The sequence below is a fragment of the Bos mutus genome, chromosome 12, assembly GCF_027580195.1.
Source record: "Bos mutus isolate GX-2022 chromosome 12, NWIPB_WYAK_1.1, whole genome shotgun sequence".
Taxonomy (NCBI): Eukaryota; Metazoa; Chordata; class Mammalia; order Artiodactyla; family Bovidae; genus Bos; species Bos mutus.
This window is the reverse complement of record NC_091628.1, coordinates 2,407,026-2,423,359: the sequence shown is the minus strand read 5'-3', so window position 1 is coordinate 2,423,359 and position 16,334 is coordinate 2,407,026. Positions and strand designations below refer to the sequence as shown.

Genomic DNA, 16,334 nt, shown 5'->3' with positions numbered 1-16,334 from the left:
GGACCTTTGTTGGCAAAGTAATGTCTCTGCTTTTCAATATGCTGTCTAGGTCGGTCATAACTTTCCTTCCAAGGAGTAAGCGTCTTTTAATTTCATGGCTATAGTCACCATCTGCAGTGATTTTGGAGCCCAAAAAGGTAAAGTCTGACACTGCTTCCTCTGTTTCCCTATCTATCTGCCCTGAAGTGATGGGACCGAATGCCATGATCTTCCTTTTCTGAATGTTGAGCTTTAAGCCAACTTTTTCACTTTCCACTTTCACTTTCATCAAGAGGCTTTTGAGTTCCTCTTCACTTTCTGCCATAAGGGTGGTGTCATCTGCATATCTGAGGTTATTGATATTTCTCCCGGCAATCTTGATTCCAGCTTGTGTTTCCTCCAGTCCAGCGTTTCTCATGATGTACTCTGCATATAAGTTAAATAAGCATGGTGACAATATACAGCCTTGACATACTCCTTTTCCTATTTCGAACCAGTCTGTTGTTCCATGTCCAGTTCTAAGATGTTAGTGTAACACAAACCAGAACTTGAAATAGTATTTTTAGAAATGTTCATAATCAACAGATAATAGCAGATGGTTTTCAACAGTATCACTCTTGTTCTCTTTATATTCCATTTGTAGTCAGTTATGATCAGCACAGAATGTGTAGAGTCAAGGTCAAGTTTGCATTGACATGTGCTGAAACTATTTCTGTCTTAAAATCAAAATTACCATGTCTAAAGCCCTGGTATCTGGGAATATACTTATTTTAACTTTCTGACCCCTCTAAGTACAACACTTGTAAGTCATGCCTCTTTGACGGGAATCCTCATTTTTCAAAGGCAGCCATAACCTGGCTATTTAAATAAACCTAAAACATCTCCAAGTTAGAGTTCATTCTTCTGTGACAATCACCAGGAAAAACATGAGAATAGTTTTAAATCTCTGTGATGATATGCAACATAAAGAGTTTCTTGGTAAGCAGATATTTTCATATAAGTTTGTGTTTCATATTTAACATGGATAGGAATATTTTAAAATTGTAATTTTACATGCTATGATTTTCATTCAAGAGTCAAAAAGGACGAACAAACATCAAAAATCTAAGCAGCTTGTGGTTAAAAATGTAACGCAAATTCTCTCTTGTCTTATATGGAAGATATTGTGTCACAGGGATCAAGAGAAAGACTGATCAGGTGACAGAAAATAAACAAGAAAATAAAGAAAGAGAGAGAGAGAGACAAGAGGATAAAAGAGCTCTCTGGAGAGACTCGGGTTAAAAAAATAGCATTTGTTTAAAAGTTTTATAATAAAAATTACAGGGCTATGAAGAGGAAAAACCTGCCTTTTTTTTCTTTCTAATCTGAGTCTGTGAACTTTGGGGGCAGGAGAGTCACTGCAGAGAGAGCTGAGTAGATTGGATTTATGAAGAGACAGGAAGAAGTTTAAAATCAAGTGTCAATAACATGACAAATAATAGTATGTAAACACAGTCCTTTAGTAATCCAATCCAAGCTTTCAGAATTATAGAAATATAATACTACCACGTCCCTGGAGGTTGGTAATAATATAGCTGAAGACTCTAGGGAAAAAAAATCTTATATATTAGAAAAAAATGAAATAGTACTTTAAACATCATCATGATGGCTGAGGTACCCAATGTCAACATGATAATTTAATGGTAGAAGGTAAGAGCAGGAGAAAAGAAAACTTGATAAAAATCTTAAATTCATGTTGCAATAGAGCTAACATATAACATTGGAAAGTCTTTTTTCATCTCTTTAGATCCCAACTTCTATAAAATTGGAGGCTGGAAGTCTTGAAGATTTTATAAAATGCATTCATTTTTTCATCCTCATTGCCAAAAAGAAATTGTATTTCTAATTTTAGAGTTTAAAACATGAGAGGAACTGAAGTGATTGAGTAGAATGAGAAAGTGAAGCTACTCTTGCGATATGTTAGAACACACTGCTCAAGAATAAAGCACAATCCACTCTAGTCGTAGGAGTGCAGGTTTCATTTTACATTTTCACATTAAATAGAAAAGATAAAAAATCACGTTTGTACTTTTGAAAGAACTCCTTAGATTTCATTTATGGTTAGAATTTCAACATGCATTTTAAAATCAAGATAATTTTCCATAAATATCCTCAGGTTAAGAAGAAAAGCAAGGTGGACGTTGAATGCTTGTGAATAGTACTCACGTGAAAAGCCTCACATTCTGTTTCCTCTGTGCACAGCACAGACGTCCCCTCCAGAGAGCTGACAGGGTACTCACCACGACAGCAAACTGCTCGGGTTCACATAGGTTGCTATATTCACTCTGGTACTGAGACAGTGAATTCAACTGTTCTTGATCGGGAAGATGCTTTATTAAGTTCTAAAAGTAAAACCAAAAGAAAATATCTTCATTAATGTGCTTCTTAAATTCTAGGAAAATTTATTAATAAACTGTGAGAAGGAAATCATTGACCAAGTTAATCTTCAGTTTTATTTCTAGTTAAATTCCCAAATATTAAGCCTTAAGCTTTCGTCTCTGTATCTTGAAAGCAACTAATTTTCCTCTTCTCTATCCAGGATTATTACATATTCAAATCAAGCACTACTCAATGTTTATTTGATTAGCTATATAATTGAGAAAGGAGAATTCAATCTATACCAAAGGAACAGCTTTCTCACCTGGATAAATGTGATCAATTACATTTCAGCTATTGGCAATTAAATGTCAGAAAATTTCAGGCAAAACCAAACATTTTTTAGCACTTCACTCAGGGGGACAAAAGATATCATATTGCTTCTAACAGGCAAGAGAAAGAATAGAAACGAAATCAAGGGAATTCTAATGACAGCACTTGCAAGATTTAACTAATATGATTACAGTTTTAATAATAAAAATGAAGATATCTAAACAAGACAACCTAACTTTTCTGATGTGAAAGAAAACTTGAAAAGGCATTGAAGACACAGGATGATGAACCTTGCAGATAAAAGAATACAGAGAGAACTTAAGTGCCATGGCTGTCAATGGTCCTTTGCCTCAATCATCTTCAGCTCAGAAAGGGAATACATATAATTATGCTTCCTTGTTAGAACTTAAATGATTAAACCATCCCTTTGACAAAGTCTATATAGATCCTCTGTATCAAAATATGATTGACAATAATAGTATTATAGCAAATTAGTATACTGACATTAAAATTAAGAAAAAAATAATGGTTGGTGCTCACAATTCCAAATTACAGCATAAGCAAACTCTGTACAAGCCCAAAGTCAAATTCAAATTATAATTAAGCCTATACCATGTGAGGCTTTAATATATATATTTTAGGAAATATATTTAAGGAAAAAAAATATATAAGGAAATATATTTAAGGAAAAAAAAATCCCAATGGTGTTATTAGTTAAAAAATAATGTTAGAGAATGTTATGTATCAAAGAGTTAGATCAAAGAACAAGTTTTTCACTCACTATGTACCTTTGGACAAAAACTTGATTGACTAGCCAAAAACAAAAAAGTGGCAATTTAAGATTATCTCTAAAAAAATATTCAACATTAATACTACCAAACTGAATAAAAACAATAAAAAAATATGATTTTCCCTTATAAATAGAAGTTTCTCTCAGAAAAACTGCCTAAGACCAGAAGACTCGGTTATTAATAAAAGACTCGGTTTTTTTTAATCTTTCTAGTTGATAGCTGACCTATTTATTACACTGAATTTCTTCAGCATCTTTTTAGATAACCATAAAATCATCTTAGTTAATATTTTTAGTGAATATTTTTAGTTAATACATACTTAAATTTTAATCTTTCATCACAAATTCATTACTTTTTTTACTTCATTATTTTTGTTTTCTAAAGTAATAAAACTATTAGATTTGTAAAATTACAGGCCCAACATTTCTTTGTGTTCCCCTTATCATATTTCCCATCCTAAGTTCCTTTCAAAATAAAGTCTTCAAAGTTGCCCCACACAGCTTTTCTCTCACAGGATCCTTCTGCTGGAAGGACTAATGCTGAAGCTGAGACTCCAATACTTTGGCCACCTGATGTGAAGAGCTGACGCATTTGAAAAGACCCTGATGCTGGGAAAGACTGAGGGCAGGAGGAGAAGGGGATGACAGAGGATGAGATGGTTGGATGGCATCACCGATTCGTTGGACATGAGTTTGAGTAAGCTCCGGGAGTTGGTGATGGACAGGGAGGCCTGGCGTGCTACAGTCCCTGGGGTTGCAAAGAGTCAGACACGACTGAGTGACTGAACTGAACTGAACTAATTTCAACCTTTAGGGACCTTTACACACACATTCAGGCTTCCCTGGTGGCTCAGACAATAAAGAACCTGTCTGCAATGCGGGAGACCTGAGTTTGATCCCTGGGTCAGGAAAATCCCCTGGAGAAGAGAACAGCAACCCACTCTGTATTCTTGCCTGGAGAATCCCATGAACAGAGGAGCCTGGCGGGCTACTATCCATGGGGTCGCAGACTTGGACATGACTGAGCAACTAACACATACACACACTCACACACATTCACATACCTCACATATTATCTAGGTCTAACAATCTCAATACAGCCAGGTTTACCTTGTATTATAATCATATATATGCATATATATGTGTGTGTGTGTGTGTATATATATATATATATATATATATATATATAATAAATGCCATCTCCCTTGCCACACTATAAACTCTACAAAGGTAAAGTTTGTGTCTGATCAAGCCTATACCTGAGTGAGCCTAACACCATTCCTTTATATGGTAGACACTATAAAATATGTGCTAAATTAATTAATGATTATTAACAAAGTACTGCTTTTTCTATGCTCTGTTCAAAATAGGCAAGTTCTTCACTGTACAATTAGAAAGTATTTTTAAAATTAAAAATAAGACTTCAAACAGCATGAAATTCTTATTTTTTAATGAATATATAAAGATTTTGCATATGTCCACAGTAAATTTTTAGATTTTCAATTCATAAGACTGGATTTATATTTACCAAGTGTGGTAAGCAGAATGATGACCCAACCCCACTAAGAGCTCTTCATTTAATTCCCTGAACTTATTAAATATTAACTTACACAACAAAGGGAACCAAGGTTTAAAATGGAATTAAGTTGCTATCAGCTCACCCTAAACCAGAGAGATTATCCTGGATTATCCGGATGTGCCCAATATAACCACAAAGGTCATAAAAAGTGGAAGAGGGAGAGCACAATAGTAAGAGGAAGATGTGAACAGAGGCCACCTCTACAAGGTTTCTGTGAACAGAGGAACAGAGCTTCAAAGACACTGGCTGAGAAAAAATGAAGGAGTGTGTCCACCAGCCAAGGAATGCGGGCAGTCACAGGGGCTGGAAAACAAAAACAGCTTGAAGCCTCCAGAGAGGAATGCAAGTCGGCTAACACCTGGACTCTGGCACAGTAAGGCCACACCAGACTTCTGTGCTACAAAAATGCAATATATTTGTTTTATAGTAAGCCACTAAATTTGTGGTAAATTGTTAAAACAGTAATAAAGAAGTAATATGTTAATAAATTATGTGGAACTGAATATTCTTCGGACATGAATTTTAAAATCCAAACGTTTTTCCACTCAAACAAGAAGACATGATCGTGCAAAATATTTATATAATCAAGTTAAAAGCTACTGTCTAAATATAAATATTTATATATTTATAATACTTACAAATGCATTATAAAAACTACATATGCATTAAGTAGAAACATTTTAGTGGAAGAACTTGGAAATCTAATCCCAGGAATAAAGCACATACACAATCAAAAGGAATAAAGACAAAAACTATGAGAAACTGCTGGAAGAAAAACAAGCTTGAACAAAGGTTGTTGAGTTAAGTAGTTTAAAGAGTCTGAGACTTAGCAAAAGTCACTGATGGGATTATATATTTACACCACATTTAGAAGACAGGACGGAAAAAACCAAGAAGTTCCAGCCTTCTGAATGACTGAGAATACTATGCAAACAATTTCTAGTATTCATGGAAACACAAATGACTCAAGTAAGGGTTGTTAGTAACAGTAATTCTAAATAAAGAGAAAACTCCCTCAATCTTCTTTACCAAACAAAAATACAACTTTATAAGTCATACAAGCCCAAGTCATGTATGACTTTATAAGTCATACAAACAAATTTAAATTAGCATATTATTAGACTTAACTGTAAAAAAAAATACATATATGTAAAAGTAAACAATCTGCCTTTCAGAAACAGTCATTTAAAATAACTGAAATGTAATCATTTGATAGCATTATATTTAGTTTGCAGTTACAAGAACATGCAAAGCTCTATCTCCTGGCAACGCAGAACTTATGCTAAAAGTAATTATGCAGCGAAGATTTTCCAGTTGAATGATTTGGTTTAATAATTTTGCTTCACTTACAGATTTCTGCTTAATGAGAAGCCTGCAATGAAATATAGGAATTTAAGCTGTCTGTTTGTTTACCTGAATCATAGACTCTGCCAACTGTGTTTCATCCACTTCCAATATCATCATTTTGATTTCCTCGTATGGCACCCGGAAAGAGCTCAGGAAGATTGCTAAGAGGAGGGGAAAAAAAAGAGCCATAGTAAAGAAGGTAAGAAAAGAATATTTTTTTAATTTATTTATTTTTAATTGAAGGATAACTGCTTTACAGATGTAAGAAAAGAATCTGAGATGTACTTCTAAATATAAAATAAAAAATGATTCATAAAAAGAGAAATTTTAAATACTCAATATAACTACTGTGGAGGAATCTTTCAGTAACACATTTCTTACTCTTCCTCAGTTTTAGAACTACATTTAAACAACAGTTCTATATTATTATGTTGGTTCTGAGGATGATTTTTAATCCTTAGTTACTAGCCTAATATAGGAATGTGCCAATTTTGATATGATTTTTTAAAAACTGAAATGGATTAGTACACTATAGAGGTATCATATTGTAATGAAAAGAACCATAAAACCCCAATATGTACACATAATATTTATCTAGACGTGTGTGTTATTAGTCTACATAATATCTTCTGCCCTTACTAAATAGTTTTAAAAAGTTTTGTTTTTTTTTTTTCAGAAAATTGCTTAACATATGACCCAGCAACCCCACTACTGGGCATATACCCTCATGGAACCATAATGGAAAAAGACACATGTACCCCAATGTTCACCACAGCACTATTTACAGTAGCCAGGACATGGAAGCAACTTACATGTCCACTGACAGATGAATGTATAAAGAAGTTGTGGTACATATGCACAATGGAATATTCCTCAGCTATAAAAAGAAATGCATTTCAGTCAGTTCTAATTAGACGGCTGAACCTATAGCCTATTATACAGAGTGAAGTAAGTCAGATGGAGAATGACAAATATTAATGCATATCTATGGAATCTAGAAAGCTGGTACTGATGATCCTATTTTCAGGGAAACAAAGGAGATGCAGGCATAAAGGACAGACTTTTGTACACAGTGGGGCAAGGAAAGGGTGAGACGATTTGAGAGAGTAACATTGAAACAAACATTTTCAGATATAATAAATAGCCAGTGGGAATCTGCTGTATGATTCAGGGAGCCCAAAGTCAGTGCTCCGTGAGAACCTAGAGGGGTGGGGTGGGAGGGAGGCAGAGGGAGGTTCAGGAGGGAGGGGACACATGTACACAAATGGCTGATTCATGCTGACGTATGGCGGAAACAATCACGATATTGTAAAGCAATCATCCTCCAATTAAAACAAAAAAACTGCTAAGCAGTGCACAACACTTTTACAAGTCATAAGAGCACCCTCATGTTCAGACAATATGCCAGAGAAATACATTCTGCATAGAACTAAAGCTTAAATATGCAATATTAGAACACAAATTTTAATGGAAACTATCCAAATGGACTAGAAGGGATAAAATGGTATTATTGAGAATTCAACATTATTTACATTTTTTATACCTCACATGGGCTTCCCTGTGGCTCAGATGATAATCTGACTGCAATGCAGGAGACCTGGGTTTGATCTCTAGGTGGAGAAGATCTCCTGGAAAAGGGATCTGGCGCCTCTGTCCGTGGAATTCTCCAGGCAAGAATACCAGCAGCTAGCCACTATTCTTCCACTATCCACTGCCATATACATCCACTAATTCCATGGACAGAGGAGCCTGGTGGGTTACAGTCCATGGGGTCAGAAAGAATCAGACACACTGATCAACTAACTCACGCCTACCTCATACATCGTTACATACATACATGTTCAAACCCAATGATCTTCTCAAAAGTTACTGAAGTGTATAAGAATATTTTCAGAGCATTAGATTTAATGTTTTACTGGTTCCCCCTTATTCTACTACTATTGTTTCTTTTCTCCAGTGATAGATGTTACTTCTTGAACACACTCAGACCTCATTACCACTACCCACTACTTTTATATACCAAACTTGTTATCATTTATTTGTAGGTATTTTCATATAAAAACACTATTTTTCATGAAATTGAGAAAACATGATGCTTCTTTCTTGGAGTAAGACTATATTCCTGAGGATTCCATGGGTCAACTAGAGATGAATAATAAGAACATCATTTGTGTTCTTATCATCAGCTTCATTCACACATATTGAACTCAACAGTTATAAATGTGGGATATGCTGCCAGAAATAATAATATGTATAATCTTCAATAATGCAAGAACAAGAAGGAACAAATGAGCTAAATGATACTGCAAAAGAGATTTCTGGAATTACTAAAGGATAACCCATTAGTAGACACCAGAAAGCACAAAAATATTATATGATCTTAAAGAGATAATTAATGAATAACCGAGAGGGAATAAAATCTAAATCTATACATCATGAATAAAGCAAGTTGCATATGATCCTAGGATTAAATGTAAACATTAATATGAAATGAAGTGAAGGTCGCCCAGTTGTGTCCGACTCTTTGTGACCCAGGCCAGAATTCTCCAGGCCAGAATACTAGAGTGGGTAGCCGTTCCCTTATCCAGGGGATGTTTCCAACCCAGGGATCAAACCCACGTCTGCCACATTGCAGGAGGATGGATTCTTTACCAGCTGAGCCACAAGAGAAGTCCAAACATTAACATACGAATACTAAAAGAAATTGAACATGGAAAATTAGCTCATTTATGATTATAGGATTTACTCATAATAATCAATGAAAAAACATATGAAAAGACTTATATCTGACAAAATAAAAAGAAAACACTCATGTCAAATCACCTAAAACAATGGGATGAATGTGCCTCAAAATTCAGAAGGCTTTTCCCCAGTTCATTCAGAATACAGTGAGGTCCAAATGAGAAAAATGTATGATAACTCAAAACAGCAAGAAAAAATGACCAACGAATAATATGTAGTTTGTTAAACATCAGAAATAAGCAAACTGAGAAGGTAAATTGCTAAGATATTATCTGGATTGCAAGTTTAGAAGGATTAGTAAGATTAATCACAATCCTTAAAACTCCCTTTGAGAAACAATAAATTCTATTTGAAACCTAACTATGGACACAATAACAAATTGTAGAAAAGGTTTTAATATTAAATAAAAAGATTAAAAGGATCAACAGATAAACAGATAAGGAAGTTGTGGTTCAGTTCAGTTCAGCTCAGTTGCTCAGTTGTGTGACTCTGTGACCCCACGAACTGCAGCACGCCAGGCCTCCCTGTCTATCACCAACTCCCAGAGTCCACCCAAACCCATGTCCATGGAGGGATGAATCTGAGTCAGTTGCAGGGAGGTAGATAAACCTAGAGCCTGTTATACAGAGTGAAATAAGTCAGAAAAGGAAAAACAAATATTGTATATTAATGCATAATATGGAATCTAGAAAAACACTACTATTTACAGAGAAGAAATGGAGAAGCATTCATAGAGAATGGTCTGGTGGCTACAGTGGGGAAAAGGGCGGGTAGAAAAACTAAGAAAGTAGCATTACCATATATACACTCCTATCTAGTAAAATGGATAACTAGAAGGAAGCTGCTATATAACAGAGGGAGCTCAGCCTGGCGCTCTATGATGACCTAGAGGCGTGGAATTGAGAGAGGCTCAAGAGGGAGTTTTTTATTTTATATGTGTCTGATTCTTTCTGACCCCATGGACTATAGCCTGCTAGGCTCCTCTGTCCATGGAATTCTCCAGAAAAGAATACTGAGGCTTGCCTGGAGAATCCCATGGAGAATTCCATGGACAGAGCAGACAGATCCCTTCTCCAGGGGATATTCTGAACGCAGAGATCGAACCTGGGTCTCCTGCACTGAAAGCAGAGTCTTTACCATCTGAGTCACCAGGGAAGCCCATACCAGGTATAAAAAATGTAAAAAATGTTGAATTCTCAATAATACTTTTAAATTTCATAATAAAAAACTCTGTATTTTATATATATATAAAATTGTGACTGACTTGTGATGATGTACAGCAGAGACTACCACAAAATTGTAAAGCAATTATCCTCCAATAAAAAATAAAGAGTATCTTTAAAAAAAGATTAAAAGGAAAGAATTACATGGAAGCATAACATAATAATTGAGGGAGAAATAAATCATAGTTTTTATTTCAGGCGGCATGGCAAAGTGGAGAGAACTTTGAAATGTTTTTTAAAAGTTATTTTTACTTTAATCTTTAAATCCTTTTCTGATCTATCCCAAAAGAAAGGAAATTAGAAAACCTGGAGAAAATGAAAAAAATACTTAAAGAAATGAAACAAAAGTTTGAAACATTGAGTAGGAAACAAAAGAACTGTATTATAAAGAAACAAGTATTTGAGGGAGAAAAAAAAATCTTTAAAAATATGCATATCTAGCTACTGAAGTAGAAAATTCATATGGATTAGACATCAGATAAAGAGAAAACAGGTAACATAAGCAGAGATGTTCTCCAAACCACAAAGACAAGGAGATGGAAAAATACTAAGTTAAGAGACATGGAATATGAGTATGGACACCTACAAATGTCGTCTTGGAGTTCTGGAAGGAACACACACACACACACCAGGGACGAAGCGTATTTAAAAAGAAAATGTCACTTTCCAAAATTTTAGAGACAGACAAATCATCAGAACAATGAAGCTAAACAAGTCCTAAACACGGTATTTTTTTTTCTTTAAAGCTACACTAGCTTCTTGTAAAACTCCAAGTATTAGAGGGGTGGTAGAATGGGAACATTGAAAAGCTCTGATATTGGAAGAGAAAACTGGTACAAATGCAGAACCGGTATATACTTATAGTAGCAGTTGTTGTTGTTCAGTTGCTAGGTCATGTCCAATAGACTACAGCCTGCCAGGCTCCTGTGCCCATGAGATTTCCCAGGCAAATTTCCTTCTCCAGGGGATCTTCCCAACCCAGGGATGGAACCCATGTCTCCTGTATTAGCAAGCAAATTCTTTACCACTCCAGGGAAGCGCTATACTCAAAGTAGAGGTTACCAAACTTTTTCTATAAATGACCACATTGGTAAATATTTTAGGTTTTATGAGCCTACACAATCTGTCACAGCTACTCAATTCTACTACTGCAGCCCCAAAGCGGCCATGCTGCTGCTGCTGCTACGTCGCTTCAGTCGTGTCCGACTCTGTGCGACCCCCCAGAGGGCAGCCTACCAGGCTCCCATAGTAGTAATGAAAGTGTTAGCAGCTCAGTCACGTCCAACCCTTTGCAATCTCATGAACTGTAGCCCACCATGCCCCTCTATCCGTGGAATTCTCCAGGCCAGAATACGGGAGTGGGTTGCTATTCCCTTCTCCAGGGGATCTTCCCAACCCAGGAATCTAACCCAGGTCTCCTGTAGGCAGATTCTTACTGTGTGGCAAACGATTAAGTTTACCCAAGTGAGGTCTGGCTCCTATGAGGTACTCTGTAAGCCCTTGGAATGTCCTACTTAGTAAGAGTGTCTGTTTACTAGGAGCTTTGGGCCACAGAGTATTAGCCTGAACTGTGGAGGGTCTGGAAACTAAGGTCAAACATATGGGGGAATCAGCTATATCAAGACCCAGTGCAAACTAAATACCAAGGCTTGGGTCCCTGCTGGCAATAACCTGTGAGAAGTGTCCCCCATCACTGCTGGGAGAAGCCATTGCTGTCCTTGTCACCAGTGGGAGAGGACAACTGCAACACCATGCTTACAGCTCTCCTGGACTCGGCCCCACGGGCCTCTTCCCTCTTGCCGTTTGCCCCACGGGCCTTTCCCTCTGTATCACTTTGCTGTAATAACCATGAGTAAAACAGCGGTCAGTCAATTCTATGAGTCCTTCAAACAAATCATCAACCTTAAGAGTGGTCCTGGGGACCCCTGAACTTGCCACTGGTTTCAGTAGCGACAGCAGCCCTGGGAAGCCCCTAACTTTGCGGATGAAACACCTCTATGATCTCACTTACACAGTTATCTAATCATATAAATATAAGCAACATTAGTTACCCATGCTATTTATAACTAATAATACATGTTTAACAATAATATATGAAAGACAAGTTAAATTTGAATAGAAAAATCAACTTTGCAGATAGATATAACTTACTTAACTTTCTTCTATATTTGTAATTCATCCACTACTTTCAGGTATTATTCCATGATTAAAATAACATATATTTATAAAGACTGAAATATGGGGGGGGTTTTGCTTATGAATAACCTTTTGGGAAAACATTTGCCATAACTAAGGGCAAGAATGGTAGAATGGATATGAGTTTGGGTAAACTCCAGTAGTTGGTGATAGACAGGGAGGCCTGCCCTGTTGCAGTTCATGGGATCGCAAAGAGTCGGACACGACTGAGCGACTGAACTGAACTGAACAGCAAGTAAATTACACAAGAGTTGAAAATGAACTAATGCATAACACACAAATCAAAAGAGAAGCACAGATCTTTAAAACACTGTATTTAAAAGTTATGGAGAATAATATAAGATGTTTATTTAAAGCATCCAAAATACACATTAAACTGAATATTTTTACTAACATGCATCTTATCCCTTAAAATGTGATTATATTGATCCCAGTCGGAAGTTCTGAGTGCAGTAAAGGAGTGTAGAATGTGCAGGTATTAGAACCAGTCATACATGTTTTCTGCAAGGGAACTTATAAATATTTAAACCTTTATACTAATTTCTAGGTTCCAGGTTTCCCCCCTTAACAGCTCTAATATCCACTCCAAAAAAAATCTAGTAAAGCATAGAAACTTGTAAAACTCCCAAGCCATCTCTTCATCCTCGAATGGCTAGAATTCTTTTACCCTGAACCCAGACTCGGACAAACTTCAGAAACCCAAAATATACCCACTCCAGTACTCTTGCTGGAGAATTCCATTGACAGAGGAGCCTGGCAGACTGCAGTCCACGGGTCCCAAAGAGTTGGACATAACTGAGAGACTAACACACACAACCCATTTTTAAACAAATAGGTAAATAAATCAATAGATTTTAGATCCTTCCCCAAAACTCTGTGAAATGTTTCAGTTACGAGAAATTTAAGAGAAAGTACCTTAGGCTTCTAAGTGATAAGACAGAGTCTTGTCACCATCATGTGACTCTTCTCAGAATTCAGTATCTCAGAAGACTGAATTTCATAGACAAAAACCAGCTGTGAATCAGACTATAATTACAGTAAAGATTATAGGCTGCTAAAGCCTCTTAAAGCTTAAATCATAACACTTGCTACACTCAGAGAGGGTAAGAATGATTCGAGATGGATTCCATCATAATATGATGACCTGGTATAAATTCTGACCTTTTGATCTTATACTTTAAAACGTGTCTAATAATTAAATGAATGGATTCACATGCTCAGCTACAGCAACCCAAACAGTATCCATCTTTATTTTGTATTCTCTAAACAGCCATTTTCAAAATCAGCAATCTTTTTCAAGTCACTCAACTGCCATGCTACCAACAACATACATACACTGTCAACAGAACTACCGACAAGGAGACTCTGCAGTAAAGACTAAACAGGCACATCCTGAACCAGCACGTCAACTACTGCACTTGAACCTGGAATCCTGTTTAGTATATGTGTGTAATGCATAACTAATACTAAAGAACACTGCTCAAAAGACCAATCATTCAACTTTCAGACGGCTATTTAGGCTATCTTACCACAGCTAACCCACCTAAAAAGAATCATATTCAAGATAATATTTCTTTAGGACCCCGAACAAGACAATTTGTAATGGAGGCCATTAACAGTTTTCAAGACAAAAAACATTCTTAAAATCACAAAGTACAGAACGTTTTGACATTATTTAAGTTACTAATTATAGGGGACTGGAATGCAAAAGTAGGAAGTCAAGAAACACCTGGAGTAACAGGCAAATTTGGCCCTGTAGTACGGAATGAAGCAGGGCAAAGACTAATAGAGTTTTGCCAAGAAAATGCAATGGTCATAGCAAACACCCTCTTCCAACAACACAAGAGAAGACTCTACACATGGACATCACCAGATGGTCAACACCGAAATCAGATTGATTATACTCTTTGCAGCCAAAGATGGAGCAGCTCTATACAGTCAGTAAAAACAAGACCAAGAGCTGACTGTGGCTCAGACCATGAACTCCTTATTGCCAAATTCAGACTGAAATTGAAGAAAGTAGGGAAAACCACTAGACCATTCAGGTATGACCTAAATCAAATCCCTTATGATTATACAGTGGAAGTGAGAAATAGGTTTAAGGGCCTAGATCTGATAGATAGAGTGCCTGATGAACTATGGAATGAGGTTCATGACATTGTACAGGAGACAGGGATCAAGACCATCGCCATGGAAAAGAAATGCAAAAAAGCAAAATGGCTGTCTGGGGAGGCCTTACAAATAGCTGTGAAAAGAAGAGAAGTGTAAACCAAAGGAGAAAAGGAAAGATATAAACATCTGAATGAAGAGTTCCAAAAAATAGCAAGAAGAGATAAGAAAGGCTTCCTCAGCAATTAATGCAAAGAAATAGAGGGAAACAACAGAATGGGAAAGACTAGAGATCTCTTCAAGAAAATTAGAGATACCAAGAGAACATTTCATGCAAAGATGGGCTCGATAAAGGACAGAAATGGTATGGACCTAACAGAAGCAGAAGATATTAAGATGTGGCAAGAATACACAGAAGAACTGTACAAAAAAGATCTTCACGACCCAGATAATCATGATGGTGTGATCACTCATCTACAGCCAGACACCCAGGAATGTGAAGACAAGTGGGTCTTAGAAAGCATCACTACGAACAAAGCTAGTGGAGGTGATGGAATTCCAGTTGAGCTATTCCAAATCCTGAAAGATGATGCTGTGAAAGTGCTGTACTAAATATGCCAGCAAATTTGGAAAACTCAGCAGTGGATACAGGACTGGAAAATGTCAGTTTTCATTCCAATCCCAAAGAAAGGCAATGCCAAAGATTGCTCAAACTACCGCACAATTGCACTCATCTCAGACGCTAGTAAAGTAATGCTCAAAATTCTCCAAGCCAGGCTTCAGCAATACGTGAACCGTGAACTTCCTGATGTTCAAGCTGGTTTAAGAAAAGGCAGAGGAACCAGAGATCAAATTGCCAACGTCCGCTGGATCATGGAAAAAGCAAGAGAGTTCCAGGAAAACATCTATTTCTGCTTTATTGACTATGTCAAAGCCTTTGACTGTGTGGATCACAATAAACTGTGGAAAATTCTGAAAGAGATGGGAATACCAGACCACCTGATCTGCCTCTTGAGAAATTTGTATGCAGGTCAGGAAGCAACAGTTAGAACTGGACATGGAACAACAGACTGGTTCCAAATAGGAAAAGGGGTATATATATATATATATCAATAACCTCAGATATGCAGATGACATCACCCTTATGGCAGACAGTGAAGAGGAACTAAAAAGCCTCTTGATGAAAGTGAAAGTGGAGAGTGAAAAAGTTGGCTTAAAGCTCAACATTCAGAAAAGGAAGATCATGGCATCCAGTCCCATCACTTCATGGGAAATAGATGGGGAAACAGTGGAAACAGTGTCAGACTTTATTTTTTGGCCTCAAAATCACTGCAGATTGTGAATGCAGCCATGAAATTAAAAGACTCTTACTCCTTGGAAGGAAAGTTATGACCAACCTAGATAGCATATTCAAAAGCAGAGACATTAGTTTGCCAACAAAGGTTCATCTAGTCAAGGCTATGGTTTTTCCTGTGGTCATGTATGGATGTGGGAGTTGGACTGTGAAGAAGGCTGAGCACTGAAGAATTGATGCTTTTGAACTGTGGTGTTGGAGAAGACTCTTGAGAGTCCCTTGGACTGCAAGGAGATCCAACCAGTCCATTCTGAAAGAGATCAGCCCTGGGTGTTCTTTGGAAGGAATGATGCTAAAGCTGAAACTCCAGTACTTTGGCCACCTCAT

At 36.7% G+C, this 16,334-nt stretch overlaps 1 protein-coding gene across 1 annotated transcript in view; it reads right to left on the bottom strand.

The window, feature by feature from the left end:
* Positions 1-16,334, bottom strand: part of DIAPH3 (diaphanous related formin 3) — a 561,965-nt gene that overhangs the window by 291,058 nt on the left and 254,573 nt on the right. The window contains 2 exon segments of the mRNA XM_070380219.1: positions 2,259-2,360; positions 6,450-6,544. Of these exon segments, the coding sequence (XP_070236320.1) occupies positions 2,259-2,360; positions 6,450-6,544 (197 nt within the window).